The following is a 14,775-nucleotide window of genomic DNA, read 5'->3' as shown; positions in this document are numbered from 1 at the left end:
GGGGCCGTGCTGGGGCTGTTCTGGGGCCGTGCGGGACGCGGGGCAGTGCTGGGGCTGTGCTGGGGCTGTGTGAGGAGCGACGCTGAGGTGCGGTGCTGAGGAGCCGTGCGAGGTGCTGGGATGTTGCGCTGTGCGGTGCTGGGGCGGTGCAGGGAAACGGGGCGATGCTGTGTTGGTGCTGGGATATTGCGGCGCAGGGATGCAGCGCACGGGCGGTCCAGCACTGGGGTGGTGCGGGGTGCGATGCCGGGGCTGTGCGGTGCTGGGACGGTGCTGTGGCGGTGCCGGGGCAGTGCGGGGTGCGGTGCTGGGGTTGTGCTGGGACGGCGTGGGGTGCACTGAGGGGTGCGGTGCTGGGGCGGTGTCGGGGCGGTGCGGGGTGCAGTGCTGGGGTGCGGTGCTGGGGCGATGTCGGGGCGGTGCGGGGTGCGGTGCTGGGGCGGTGTCGGGGCGGTGTTGGGGCGGTGCGGGGCGCGCTGCTGAGCGCTGGCCGTGCCGCAGGCTGGTGCACTCAGGGCCGGCCAAGGGCTCGGCGCTGTACGAGGCCGAGCGCTCCTTCGCGCTGCGCGCCGGCGGCCGCCTGGGCGTGCAGACCCATCTCTTCAGCCTGGAGAGCCCCCGAGAGCTCGCCCTGTGGACGCGGCTGCTGGTGGATGGCACCCACGGCGCCGCCGAGCTGGCCCAGGAGGTCTCGGCAGGTCAGCGGGGGCCCGGGGGGCCCGGGTGGTGTGGTGGGACTCCCAGCTCACCCCTGTCCTGTCCCTGTCCCCAGCCTGCACGTGGAAGGGGCAAGACTGCACCCTGACCGTCCACATCGACAAGGGGTTCACCATCTCCACCAGCGAGCCCGGGCTCAGCAGGACCATCCTGCTCCAGCAGCCTTTTGAGAAGCTGCAGATGTCCTCGGATGACGGCACCAAGATGCTCTACCTGGACTTTGGTGGCCCGGAGGGAGAGATCGTGAGTTGGCTTTGCTTTCAGCAACCTCACCCACCAGTCTTGGGGGAAGAGGGAGAGCAGAGCACCCACCCTGCTCACAGCACCCATCCTGTCTGGCATGGGGGTGACACATGGCCCCATCTGCCTGCCTCAGCCAGGGTGTGCAGCTCTTTCCAGGGCCCCAGTAAAGCTGTGGTGGGTTTGGGGAGCTCTGGGTGGTCCCTAGCTGAAAGCTGGCTGCTGCAGGAACAGCCCTTCCCATTGCAAACATGCCTCCTTTCCTTTTTTGCAGCAATTGGACCTTCACTCCTGCCCCAAGACCATCGTCTTCATCATCCACTCCTTCCTGTCGGCCAAGGTGACCCGGCTGGGGCTGCTGGCGTGACAAGGGAGCGCAGCGCCGGCTGGAGCAGCCCAAGCCCCCGGCCCATCTATGCACCTCCCTCCTGGCCAAACCCAGCCCCGAGCCATCCCAAGGAGACTGCAGCCCCCATGGGATCACGCCACCCCCACCAAGGAAAAGCACCATCCAGCCAGGAAAAACCCCTCCCGGGGGCGTTTGGGGGCAGCAGTGGGGTGAAACCCCTCTTGGATGGCAGCACCAGGACTTCTCCGGTGCCTTTTTCCCCTCCTTCCTCGATGGCTGGAGAAGCTGGTTGGGAGCCCACGAGTGGACACGTGGCCATCACCCCAGTGCCTTGAGAGATGATATTTTCTGTACAAAGAACCCGTTTGTATCCATGTTTTATATTTATACTGCCCGCTTCAAAACGCTGATGCGGCAGCTCTTCCCCACCTGGCCTGGACCCCTCGGAGAGTCCCCAGGTCCTGCAGCACAAGGACCTGTGTCTGTTTTCCAGACAGGCAACCCAAGGGCTGGAGGCCAAAGCCAGCTCTAAAGTGCTAAAGGGACAGGAACTGCGAGATCAGCTGTATTTGCCAAATTTTTCCATATTGTGTGGAATGCTAGGAACCACTTTTCTCTGTTGGAGTTGGATGGTTCGTTTGTTTTTGTGCACTCTGGGGTCACTTTATTTCTCAGTTTGTGGGGGAGGGTTGTCAGGTGGCTGCTGCGGAATGACTTCTTTTATGAACCAAAAGATTCTGCATGAAAATGGCCTTTTTTGGGGGGGGGGGTTAAATAAACTTTGCAGATCACAACCAGCAGCAGCCAAGATCTGTCTCTTGGTTTCACTTGGAGAAGTAGAAAATCAGTTTGTGGGTGGTGCCTGGGCTGAGTCTTGGGTGTTTTCCACCAGGGGAAGGAAGGGATTTGCCTGGAGGCTGCTGTGAGCTTGTGGTGCTGGGGACACTGCAGGGGGATTCAGGTGGGGACAGAAAGTCTTTTAAGGTGCCCAACGCTGTGCTGGGAGTGGCAGAGAGGGACATACTTGATGCCAGTGCCAGCTTTGGTGATAACAGATGGGTTTGGATTCCCCACACTTCCAGGTGCCCGATGGAAGGAGGGCATTGTTTCCAAACTCAAAATAAGTTGTGTTTTGCTTTTTAAATTTTTCCAGTAAAAGCAGCTGCCTGGCTGAGCAGCAGCAGAGGCTTGGAAAGTTGTTGGGATAACGGGAAAGGGCTCTGTTTGCATCTCTGCAGTGCCAAGTTCTGGGTTAACCTTCTCCTTTTGGACTGGCCCTGCCCATGGGGGAACCTGGAGTCTCCCAGGAAAGCCCTTAGCCAGAGAATAAAACACACAGGCTGCAGGCAGAGGAACAGCAACTGATTAGCAGCAAAATAATATCAGAGAAGCTGTGGCTGCTCCATCCCTGGAAGTACTCAGGGGCAGGCTGGATGGAGCTTGGAGCAGCCTGGGCTAGTGGAAGGTGTCCCTGCCCATGGCAGGGGGTGGAATGAGCTGGGCTTTAAGGTCCCTTCCAACCCAGACCTTCTCTGATTCTGTGTTTTTTAATGATGTCAGGCAGGGGGGAGTATGGAGGGAGGTGTTGGGGTGACACACGTGGTTTTGCCATGTGCTGAACTGCACCCCAGGGCAGGGACTCAGATGTCGTGGCAGCCTTTGGGGTGCAGGGGGAGAAATTGCAAAAAAAGGGAAGGAAAGCCATAGAAATTGAGAGCAACAAGGGCAGTGAGATGTGTGTGGTCTGGGCAGGGAGGAACCATAGAACCACAGGTTTGGGTTGGAAGGGACCTTAAAGCCCATCCAGCCCCACCCCCTGCCATGGGCAGGGACACCTCCCACTGTCCCAGGTTGCTCCAAGCCCCGTCCAGCCTGGCCTTGGGCACTGCCAGGGATCCAGGGGCAGCCCCAGCTTCTCTGGGCACCCTGTGCCAGGGCCTCAGCACCCTCACAGGGAAGAAGCAGCACAGGAAGAGTTTATTTGGTGTAAGAAATAGTTCCTGTGGGGTGCACCAGCACTCAGCTGCACAGCTCCTGGCAGGACAGGGTGATGAAGAGGAAGGGGATGTCCCGTTCCTCCCAGCACAGCCCCGTGGCTGGCAGCAGGAATCTTTTATGATGAACAAGCCCTTTTTATTGCACATAACTGTCAGATTTCCAGGAGACCTCACAAAATGGATTTGCAAAAGGAAAAAAAGAGATCCCCCCCACCCCTGTTCCTAACTGTTAGATCAATACGAGTAATTTAGAAACAGATGGTGTATTTTTCTATGATCAAAAGCATGTCAGCACAAGGAAACACATTATTACTGCAATTTACCTTCCTCTTCTTGCCCTGCAGCCATTACTCTTTGGGGTTCATTGCAATAAAAGAGGGAATCGCTCCCAATCCAGAGCAGATTTCCTATTAATCTTATGGACCACAAACTGCTTTGACTTTCCCAGTGCTGCTCAGGCTCCATCCTGCTCCATGCCTGAGCTGGGAAGGAAATAGCTCAGTTTGGAGTTGGATATTTATTTTCATGGATTTCTTTGCATTTGGTGATAGTATGTGGATTTTTTCCCCTTCTACATTTCATGGTGTTTTCTCAGCCTCTTCACCCCTCTGGCACCATCCATCCCTTAACAGGATCCTTTCCCCAGGGATGCTCCTGCAAAGGGGCCTGTGAATAAGACAATTTGTCTCGTTATAATGAGGGTCTGGAGCACCAGGAGGGGCTGAGGGCTGGGGGGGCTCAGCCTGGAGAAAAAGGAGGTCAGGTAGCTGGAGATCTCTCCCTAAGCCCAGCAGTATCTTGGATTCCTGGGAAGATGTCTGGAGGGGTGCTGTGAGCACCCAGGGTATTTTCCAGGCTGGCACCATAGAATCAAGGCCAGTGCTCATCACAGACCCCAGAGTCTTGGGGAAAAATCATTGCAGTTATTCCCTAAAACTCCTAGTTTTCCTAAAATTTCCAATGCTCATTGATGTAAATGTCCAGAAACATCCAGACATCTGGAATCACTGATTTTTTCTGTCCAGGGAAGGTTTTGGGGTTGGCAGTAGGGGCTGGATCCCAGTGCAGGATGGCATCTGTATGGAGTGATGAACATTCCTGCTTGGGACCACCCCGCTATTCCCTGGAGAAGAGTAGAAGCTCCTAAGGGTTTTATCCTGCCAGGCAGAAGGACTAATATTTTTAAAAGCAGCTTAAAATAAATACAATGAACTCTGCTTGCAGGATGATGGGAATGGGCTCAGGTTAAAAGCAGATTTCCTCAGCTCCATCACTTCGAGGCAGCTGAAGTTTTATTTGGTCACCACAGCTGGAACAGTTCAGGGCAAGGGAAATTCAAAGATGTGTGAGTGGTGGGGAATGGGAAAGCAGGAGGGAAAAGATCCCTGTTCTGCTCTCTGTGTGGAGCTCTTGGGATGCTCATTGCCAGAGTAGGGCCAAAATGGGGAATAGAAGTGGAGGCACAGAGACTTTGGCATCAAAGCCCGAGCCATGCATGGAGAGAGCTGGCTGATGCCAGTGAGGGTGACAGCAGCCCAGTTCTGGTGCAATCCCTTCCCCTTTGGGAGCAAATCCAGCCAGGCTGTGGCAAGGTGAGCTCTGTTTCCTCCATAGGGGAACCCTGTCGGCATCCCTGGCAGCAACGTCACGAGTGGGAATTTCCCCCAGAAATGGCTTTTCCAGGCTGTGAGACCTGAAAAACGGCCCTGACTGAAGGAGCTGGAGAGGGAAGAGAGAGATGCAGCGGGAAGAGTGATTAGGTTGTCCCCAGGTGTTTGCTCACCCCCAGCAGAACACCGTTTCCCTACCAACACCGCTTGTACTTTCCATTAGTCAGCTCTGACCTTTCAGCGCCGTAATCAAACAAGACAACCCAACACTTAAATCTGAGCGTTTAGCACTGACATTTACAATTGGTTCTCGAGTTGGAGAGACCAAATGAAAATTTCCTGGCAGACAGCATGCTGCAGGGCAGGGGAATCAAAGAACGCCTCTGCTGGACCGCCAGCGTGCCGGCCCCCTTCGGCTGCCCGGTGTTTGGGCTAGAACAGTGTCATTGCAAAGTCAATATTCACCTGGAGTTTGTGTGATCCCACTGACATCACCCCGTCAGGGCACGAGGAAACTGGGTTTTGATGGATGTAAACAGGAGGGATCTTCCCCAGGAGGGAGCCCTGCATTTAACTGCGTTCAGTGTTGGGGATCCGAGGCTGAAACGAGGATGCTTTCTCTCGGCTGATTCCTTGCCTGGAAAATGAGCACTTGGTGCATCCTGTGGCACATCCCTTGGGGCATCCTGTGGCACATCCCTGGCTCCACAGCCCCACGTGTGCCCCATGGTGGCAGTTTGGCTGTGCCATCCTCGTGCACATCCCTGGGCAGGGATGGGCTTTTCCAGACCTTTCTCCGGGGGAATTAAGCCCTGATTAGTGGTGTTTGCCTGGTGAAGATAAAAGCCTGTGGGACTTTGGGGTGTTCTGGGAGCCAAAATACCCCTGGGATCCCCCAGGTCCTATACCCATCCCCCTTGTCCTCATGCAGGGTCTTCTCCCATGGGATAACTTCCCATTGGAGCTACTTTGTGAAGTTAAATCCATTAGTGTCTGGACAAGGTTTCCCAAACTGCTGCTCGTGATGTTCAGTGCTGCTCCTGCCTCCTCCAAACAGCAGCCAAAGCAGCCAGGCTGCAAACCAGGACAGCACAGCTCCCCTTCCCCTGCCCAGGAACAGCCTCATCTCAGAAATAGCCTTAAACAGTCCAAAATACTCTGAATCAGGACTCTTTTCTTCCTTTGCTAATACAATGTTGGAATAAATGAGTGCATTTGTTTTAATTACAGAACTTGAGCTATCCAAAATGCTCTTGCCGTATTTTCCCAGTGCTGCTCCGTGTGCTGCTTTGCTGAAGAACCAAAGTTCTGTGCAGGGACATCCCATTAGGATTTGACGTGAGAACTGGGATCAGCATTTACACCTACAACTACAGGTTCTGGGGGTTGTCCTGTGCAGGGCCAGGAGTTGGACATGATGAGCCTTGTGGGTCCCTTCCAACTCAGGATATTCCATGATTCTATGAAAAGCAGGATTTTTTTTTTAAGGCTTATTTCTCACCTTTATCAAATTGCACCTAAAAATTGCACTTTAAATGTGGTCAGCTCTCAAATGTGGGTTGGTGCTTGGGGCACCCAAACACCCCATCCTACTCCGTGGGTGCTGCTGGAAGCCAGGGATGGGAGGCAGGCGTGTGCCCCCAACCTGCAAGGACCTGATAATTGATAATTTCCCTTGGGCCCACTGGGCTGCTGCTTTCTCCCATGTTCTTCTGCCTTTCATTCCTCATGGAAAACACTTGTTCCTCCTTTTCTGCCTCCCCAGTGCTGGGTGTGGTGCTGGGTCCTTTCCAGGTGGCTCATGTGACATCTCCATGTCCGTGGGAACAGGCCATGATGTGGAATCTCATGGATGGCAGGAGAAATGAGTCATGGATAACCCTCTTCTCCCGTTGGAATTAGAGGTGAAGCAAACTGGGGGGGATGTTTTAACCTGTGCCATTCTCGGGGAGACTGTCCCCCAGAATCACAGGGCAGCTGGTGGGGGAAGTTTTCAGCCTGTCCTTGGGTGGGAATCTCCTTGTCCAGGGGACACAGAGCAGGCTGGTGTGGGCAGGGAGATGCTGTGCCCAGGTGGGACCTCTCAGTCCAGCTGGAGCTGTTCCTCAGCCCCTTTGAGCAGCACTGGCACATAAAAACACCTTTTACCTGGTTTCCCATCACCAGGTGAGGACATTCCCATTTCTTCTTGGGTTGGGCCCTATTTCCCTTTCCCAGCTGCCATTTCCCTGCCATCACAGCATCTCCAGGAGCTCAGTGTCCTCTCCCAGGACTTTCCTGTGTGCTCCAGCTAAATCCACTCAGTACCTCACTTCATCTGCTTTCTTTTAAGACTTCAGTAAGAAACCTTTTGTCTTTTTGTAGGCAAATCTTCAAGTTTCTGGAGTATTTGCTCTCTCAGGAGTTTCTATGTGATGTTAGTCTGCTTTCACTCATTTCTACTGTTTTTGGTTAAAAATAAAATAACAATAAAAGCCCAGAGTGCAGAGGGAGGGAAGCAAATGGGTCTCATGCAACATCCCTGGTCCTGATGAAACAGGGAAAAGAACCCACTGGTGACACCTGGATCATCCTCCTCACCAGGAGACAAGGAGGCAGTGTTTTGGATGCTGTTACTGAAATCACTGGAGGAAAATTCAGCAGAAATTCACATGTTTTCACCCCAGCTCTGCTGCTCATCTGCTTCGGGAGCAGGGATGGGTTGGCTTTGTGCTTCAGTTTCCCTTTCTGTATAATGGGCACATCCCTCCTGGTGTGTGTTGACAGCAGAGGAGCACAATCCTGCACAATGATATATCCCAGGGAATGAAAATCTTTGGGAAAGTTCCTGTAACGTCCTCATCCATGTGTGATCCCTTTCCAAATGGAAATGTTATAGCACTTGTATGTAAGGAAATGCTGGAGTAAAAAACGGAGTGGTTCTATCTATCTATCTATCTATCTGTGTCTCAATTTAACACATCCAATTTAATTTCCCTCCGTGTGTTCTCAAATAGATGAGGTTTCAAGAGGCTCAGGACCGGAGTGGGGCTCAATTGACAACCAGAAGATAAAGGTTTGTTTTACAGCAATGGGATGAAAAGCACAGAAAATTGGACTTGGTTTTATAACACTCATTCAGGAGTCCAGAAATGGGATTTAATGTATGATGTGGTGAGATACAGATGAGACCTATTCAGAGTTCCCGTGTTTTTGTTATATTATATATTATCACTGCTGCACAGGAGGTTCTTTCCTCCCCCAAAAAATTCCTTCTGAAAGCAGAAGGTTGTTTCTGAAGGCTTTGCTGTACTGGGGACACATCCATATGCAATATAAATGACCTGTTGTTTCAGCAGATGATAATGAGAATAAATATCAAATTAAAATAAAATAAAATCAAACCATGTAGATCAGGAAAAATTGCAGGATTTCCAATACCCAGAAAGCTCCTGCTCCAGCAAAGGGCACGTAGCCATGGCAACAGGAGCCCTCACTGTCACGATAATAAAAAAATATATTATTCTAGGAGAGCTCTTAAAAGGGAAATATACATTTCACTGAGGTGGAGGATGAAATATTGTGCAGGAAAGTGAGGAACGAGCCAGAGGAGCCCAGACAGTGATTCCCGCAGTTCTGCCACCTTCCGCAGGTAGGGACGGGGATGCAGCCCCGGCAGGAGGATGGGGAGGCATCCCATGGCCCCGTCCAGGAGCTGCTCTTTGCTGACCCTTGTGGGTCCTTCCAGCTCAGGATATTCTCTGATCCAGGATTCAGCTGCCTCTGCCTCCTCCACACTCCTGTGCTGGGACTGGGAGACCTCTGTGGATGAGCTGAACCCTGATGTGCACCTGGAGCGATGCAGATCCACTGGGAAAGGCTGGAGATGGAGGGACTGTGCTGGTGCAGAGGGGGTGGGCTGCAGGGGAGCCCTGCTGGGGTCTGGTGGCAGCAGCCAAAGCTGCAGTGTCAGCTGGGGAATCCTCATGGCATCACATCCCCCTGGAATGCAGGGACACAGGAGCTGCAGCAGCTTTTGGGGAAGGCTTTGAGCTTTTGGGGAAGGCTTTGAGCTTTTGGCAAAGAGAAAATCGTGGAGAACAAGCGTATTGGCTGAACTTGTCCTGGGTTTGAATTCTGTGAAGGGGCTGAAAAACAGTGCTGGCAAGTCAGCATTTCCCCAGTGGTGAAAAAGGAATGTGTTTGCAGAAAACTTTGGGAAAAGGGAGAGAAGAAAAACGCTGCATTTTCCCCTATAGGATACCCAGGGTTTTGTACCCTGCAAGAGGCTGGGGGTGACCTCCACAGTGGAGAAGTCCATGTGTCTGAACCTGCCTGGGGTGGGAGGCAGGGCCAGGATACCCTGGAAAAACCACCCTGCTCCAGGTGTGGAGCACCTGGCTGGACCTCTGTGTCCCCATGCCCTGGCACCTCCTGACAAGGGACACCTTGTGTCCTGGTGGCTGCAGGACTGTCCATGGAGGAGCAGATCTGAAGCACAGGGGAGGGAGAGATGTCCTGGCAGCCACAGGAGCCCGCGAGTGCTGGGGCTGCTCAGCGCTTTGGGGCTGTTTCATGGCTCTCTCTGCGTTTTGGGGTTCAGTCTGGGGCATCTCAGGGTCCTCCCTGCTGACAGCACCGAGGTGTGGGGTAAAAACACCCCCAGTCTGAACCCTTCTTGTGGGTTCTCTCTGCAGCATGGAGGGGGTAACCTGACCTAGGAATGGAGAGAGAAAGGGAAAAAACTGACCCAAAAATATGGGCTGCATCCTTCCTGCTGTGACCTCTCTGCTGCTGGGATGCCTTAATGGGTCACATGGTGGGATTCTTGGAGTTGTTTTGTGCAGGCCCAGGAGCTGGACTTCCATAATCCTTGTGGGTCCCTTCCACCTCAGGATATTCCACGATTCTATGAATCTGTCAACTGTTATTTCTCCCTCCTCCTGCTGCACACTGTCTGTGGTGGCCTTTCCACGCTCACACCCACCCAGGACAGGCTGGCAGCACTGTCCCAGCAAACCTCTCCTGGCAAAACACCTGGAAATATTTTTGGATCGTCCTGAGTGCTGAGGGAAGGGAGATGGCATCCCTGGATGCTGCTGGCACTCTGTGCCCCTGCAGGGCTCCCTCTCCAGAGGAGAGCACAGTCTTGGGGCTGAAATAATCTGCTGCCCAGAGAAAACCCTCTGTGGGCATCCTTGCAGCAGGGAGAAGTCATCCCACGGATATCTTGGAGGAAATATCCTGGATCTCTTGAGAGCCAGAGATAACACAGGACTTGGGCACTGCAGCTTGGCTCCACTACCCCACAGCACATCCCCATGCCAGGGATGCTGTCTCAGCTCAGGGGACGAGAGTGGAGCGCATGGTAATTCCCATAACTTTTATGTTTAGAGGAAAGGAAGAGCAGCACAAGTTGCCTGCAGAGCTCCCTGGCAATGCTGCTACAGCCAGTGGCATGTCCAGCATCCCCTGTGCTCATGCTTTGAGCATGTTCCCACCAAAACTCCGGGGCCAGGGAGCTGAGGAATCCCAGCCCTATAACCCGGGCTTGAGCCTGCACCTCCATATCCTGCAGCCACGGGGGGATTTCCTCTGGGTCCCACTGGACACGATTTTCAACCTCCTCAGCCTCCTCTTTTCCCTCGTGGGGTGGCACTGATATCCATGTTAGCTTAGTCTAAAGCAGGAATTGAGATTCTTGGCTCCAGGATGGTGTTAATGCCCAGCACGGCCCAGCAGAGCTATAAATATATAAATACTTCCCTTCTGCATTAGAGAGCAAATCCGAAATTGCATCCAAAGCCACCAGCCACCAGCAATGGGCCAGAGTGCGGCTCTCCAGCCAAAACGATCCCAGGGCTCTGGAAATTTAGGAAACGTCTGTTTCAGGCATCCCAAAATATCAGTGGGTTTTGGTTTTTTTTTTTCCCCCTGCATTAGATCTACCGGCACAGAGTGCAAAATATGTGCCATTATAAAAATATTCCTGAAGCTTGGCCAGAGCAGAAAGGTGGGAGCTGGCTGCTGGAGGCTGGTGGCAGCAGGGGGATGGGAGTCTTGGTCTGTCCCCCTGTCACCCTCACTGAAGGGACCCCCCAGCAGAGCCGGCAGCTCCGGCTGCTGCTCTCCTTTAGGTGCTGCTGGAAAACGGGCACGGGAAATGGGATAAAGACGGAGAGGAAGGTTTGGAGACCCTCCGAGCATCTCCTTCCACTCCGGGGGTCACCCGTGCTCCGCCTTGGCACCATGTCAGCGGCGAGGGGGATACTTTATTGGCTCCAAACGGGCGATTTTGGTTCGAGTTCAGGGTTTTGCGGGGCGCAGCTGCTGTGCCCAGGGCGCTGCAGGGGGAGCTCGTGCCGTGCGGCAGCTCCATCCCTCGCATCCCGCCACGCTTCGGCCTCCTGCTCGCAGGAAATCGTTTCAACTGAGCCCAAGTTTCGTACCTTGCAACCAAACGAGGAGAAATTGAGGGTGGTGATGTCTCGCTGCGGATGGTCCCGCTGCTGCCCGGGATAGACGGTGCGGAAGGTCAATAGCAGCTGGTGTCTGGGAAAGCCTGGAGAGGAGAAGGCTCCAGGGAGACCTTAGAGTCCTTTCCAGAGCCTAAAGGGGCTCCAGGAGAGATGGAGAGGGACTTTGGAGAAAGGCTTGGAATGACAGGGCAAGGGGGAATGGCTTCCCACTGCCAGAGGGCAGGGATGGATGCGATATTGGGAAGGAATTGTTCCCTGTGAGGGTGGGGAGGCCCTGGCACAGGGTGCCCAGAGAAGCTGGGGCTGCCCCTGGATCCCTGGAAGTGTCCAAGGCCAGGTTGGACGGGGCTTGGAGAGGCCTGGGCTAGTGGAAGGTGTCCCTGCCCATGGTGAGGGTTGGAATGAGATAATCTTTAGTGTCTCTTCCAACCCAAACCATTCTGGGATGATTCTGTGATACATCCAAAGCTTCAGCTGGCTGGAGCACTGCTAAATCCTGAAATGAGCCCGGAATGAGCTGCGGGTTTTGGGCTCAAGATGCTCAGGCATCATCTGAACTGGTCTCTCTGGTTTCCTGGGTGCTTGTGCCCATTTCCAGAAGGAGCATTTGGCCCTTTGAGTGTTTGCTGACACTCACAGAACACCCCAGACCTTGGGCTGCCCTTTACGGGAGGAGCTTTCCTTCCTCCTCGCTCCCGTAAAAACTTCCTGGGAGATGGGCAGAGGGCGGAGGGGGCAGCAGAGGCCGCGGTGGCTCCGCAGCTCCCTTCGGGAGGCAGTCTGCATCTCAGGGTGCCGCTGGGCAGCCCCGGGATTTTTAACGAGGAGGAAGAATGTTCTCCTCGGCTTTCCTTCCCCTGCAGCCGCGGAAGGTTCAGCGCTGAGTGCGTGTGGGACCGGGGAAGGTGCCGGGGTGCTGCGGTTGGGTTGGAGCCAGCGGGACACCCACGTACCCCCAGCTCTTGGCACACAGCTGAGAGGTGTGAGCCTCCCATCCTCCCATTCCCAAGGAAAATTCAGCTCAGGGAAAACCCAGTTGGAGGAAAAGTCAGCTCAAGATTCTCCCCGGGATGTTTTAATTCCTCCTAGCCTTTACCTTGTCTGAGGTAACCTTATTTTCTTGCTCGTAATTCCAAGCTTTGCTCTGTGTTTTGATTCCTCTCAGTCTTCACCTTGTCTGGTGCATCCTTATTTTCCTTCTCCTACTTCCAATCTTTGCTCTGGATCAGGACCAAAGCAGCAGCTCCTGGGAGAACCACAGACTCCTCCTGGCATCAGCACAGGTCCCTTGGATACGAACCCCATGCAAACTGGCTAAACAAGGAGGTTAAATAAATATGTGCAGACTTATTTATGTATCTTCCACTGCTTGCTCTGGGGAACAAGCAGAAAGAAATTAAGGAATTAGGAGTGACTTATCCACCAGGAACGCTCTTTAGTCTTTTATCTGTATTCCTCATAGGTGCTGTTTTCATATTAATATGAAGACTGTATGTACATAGGAACTTAAAGCACAGGAGATAGAAAGGGCATTGGATAAATTGGAGATAATTTAGCTTTTATATGTACACAAATATAGATACACACATCATTACCATTTGATTTATGCGGGTGTGTTTACACATACAGATCTTATATTTACATATTTATAGAAATGCTGGATGTATTGGGTCCTGTCGGAGACAGCTTTCAGATAAAAGAAACCCAGTGAGCTAAATGGGTGTAAAAAAGGAGCAAACAAATAGAAAATAATGATAAATCAATAGCCTCACCTTTTTCTCCTGTTACTAAAAGTAAATTACATTGCTGAACAAATACACTTTTTACCCCACAGGCTACTGTAGAAGGTGGTCACGAACAGCCTTCCCTCTTCATCAGCTTGATGGGTTTTTATTCTCCAAACAACACCAAAAAAATCACAACTTTCCTTGGAAACCAAGCCACAGGTATCACTTTGCCCCAAAATCCACTTTTCCACCTCATTGTCCCCCTTGGAGCTGTGGTTTGATGCCCTGGAGGCAGAGCCCAGTGCCTGCCTTGACATGGTGGAGCTGTGATGGGAATTGGAGATGGGGTATGGTGGGACTGTGACTGGAATCAGAGCAGCTTTCACCAAGTTTTGCTTCCCAGTGGAACCAGACGGTTTTGCCCAGGAAAGTACAGCCAGATCAGACATCACACACTGCTCCTCCTCTCAGTGTGCTCATGGAAGAGGCTGGAGAGTTGGAAAGAGGAATTTTTAGCGCTGAAATGGAATTTCACACCTTTTCTGAGATGATATTTCAGTTCTTGCTTTTTTTTTTTCCTTTTTCCTGCTAATGGTTCTTGGTGTTTCTAGACTGAATTGAACAGAAGCTTTGAACCCTGGATGCTCTCCTGAAGGGCAGGGTCTGGCCTGGACCCTCACCCCCAGGATCTGGCAAAATAAATGTGAAATCACTTAGTCTGTGCAGGTGAAAATCTCCCAAGTGTTGTTCAGACACTGGATTTTTGGAGTGGCTTCTTTTCTCCAGACAAGACAATGTGAGATGGTGTTTGGAGACAAAAATGTCATGAGAAGAGCAAAGCCCAGCCCTTGACGGGCTGCTTGTGCCCTCTCTGCAGCAGATGGTGCCTCTCGGCTCCCTTTGAATTGCTCTCAGTGCATTACTTGGTTTTCAATTTCATTCCCTTTCCTAGGAGCAAGCTCAGCTTTATGTTTCCCTTTTAAGCTGATTGAAATAAAGTATTTGAACAAATGTCATGGGCACTTAGAAATCTCTCCTCTGTTTACTCTCCTTTGCTTTCATTCTGTCCACCCTCTGCAGCACTGGCTCTTAAAGCCTTGAGTGCTGTCTATCGAAATTAATGTATCTTGCAGGCAGGATACCAGACAAATTCATTAATTTTTCTGTATATTGGAAATATGCCTTTATGAAGCCTCTGTTCATGTTTTCCTGATGCTTGAATAGCTGAGCTTTATGAGCCATCAGCAAAGAGATGGTGGCTCCTTGAGATCCATTAGGTCCATACCTCCAGGAGCGTGGTCTTCATCCAACAAACACTTAGAGTCAGTATGGAAAACAGGCCCCAAAAAGGAAGTTTTGTGTTCTTCCCAGCTCCCTTTAAGCATCCATCATTGCCTGTATAACTCCTGGAGATCCAAGGGGACAAATCCAGGGGCAATTTCCACTTCAAAATGGTGTTTCTGCTGTTCCAGCTCCCCTGGAGGCTGCACGGTCTCCGGACATCCCCACCCTTGGAGCTGGAACTGATGCACTTTCCTTCAAGCCATGCTGTCACCATAACCACCCAGATCTTTCTTTCTTTCTTTCTTCCTTTCTTTCTTCCTTTCTTTCTTTCTTTCTTTCTTTCTTTCTTCCTTCCTTCCTTCCTTCCTTCCTTCCTTCCTTCCTTCCTTCCTT

The 14,775-nt window shown here is 52.4% G+C and overlaps 1 protein-coding gene across 1 annotated transcript; it reads left to right on the top strand.

The window, feature by feature from the left end:
* Nucleotides 1-199: 199 nt before the first annotated feature.
* On the top strand, nucleotides 200-2,103 carry SNTA1 (syntrophin alpha 1). The gene is made up of 3 exons (XM_042051335.1): nucleotides 200-698; nucleotides 773-960; nucleotides 1,232-2,103. Exons 1-3 carry the CDS (start codon nucleotides 200-202, stop codon nucleotides 1,322-1,324), a joined length of 780 nt encoding a protein of 259 aa, XP_041907269.1. The 3' UTR covers nucleotides 1,325-2,103.
* The last annotated feature ends 12,672 nt before the right edge of the window (nucleotides 2,104-14,775 follow it).

The sequence above is a fragment of the Corvus kubaryi genome, unplaced genomic scaffold (assembly GCF_017639235.1).
Source record: "Corvus kubaryi isolate FWS band 111438036 unplaced genomic scaffold, C.kubaryi_AGA036_p1.0 134, whole genome shotgun sequence".
In the NCBI taxonomy this organism is placed as follows: Eukaryota; Metazoa; Chordata; class Aves; order Passeriformes; family Corvidae; genus Corvus; species Corvus kubaryi.
Note: the sequence above shows the minus strand (reverse complement) of the source record. Positions and strands in the feature narration are given on the sequence as shown.

Excerpts from the sequence above, each read along its gene's own strand:
- SNTA1 (XM_042051335.1), top strand. The coding sequence starts at position 200 with ATGCAGCGCACGGGCGGTCCAGCACTGGGGTGGTGCGGGGTGCGATGC. Across the intron at positions 699-772 it reads GGCCCAGGAGGTCTCGGCAG|CCTGCACGTGGAAGGGGCAA; the intron begins GTCAGCGGGGGC and ends CCCTGTCCCCAG. Across the intron at positions 961-1,231 it reads GTGGCCCGGAGGGAGAGATC|CAATTGGACCTTCACTCCTG; the intron begins GTGAGTTGGCTT and ends CCTTTTTTGCAG.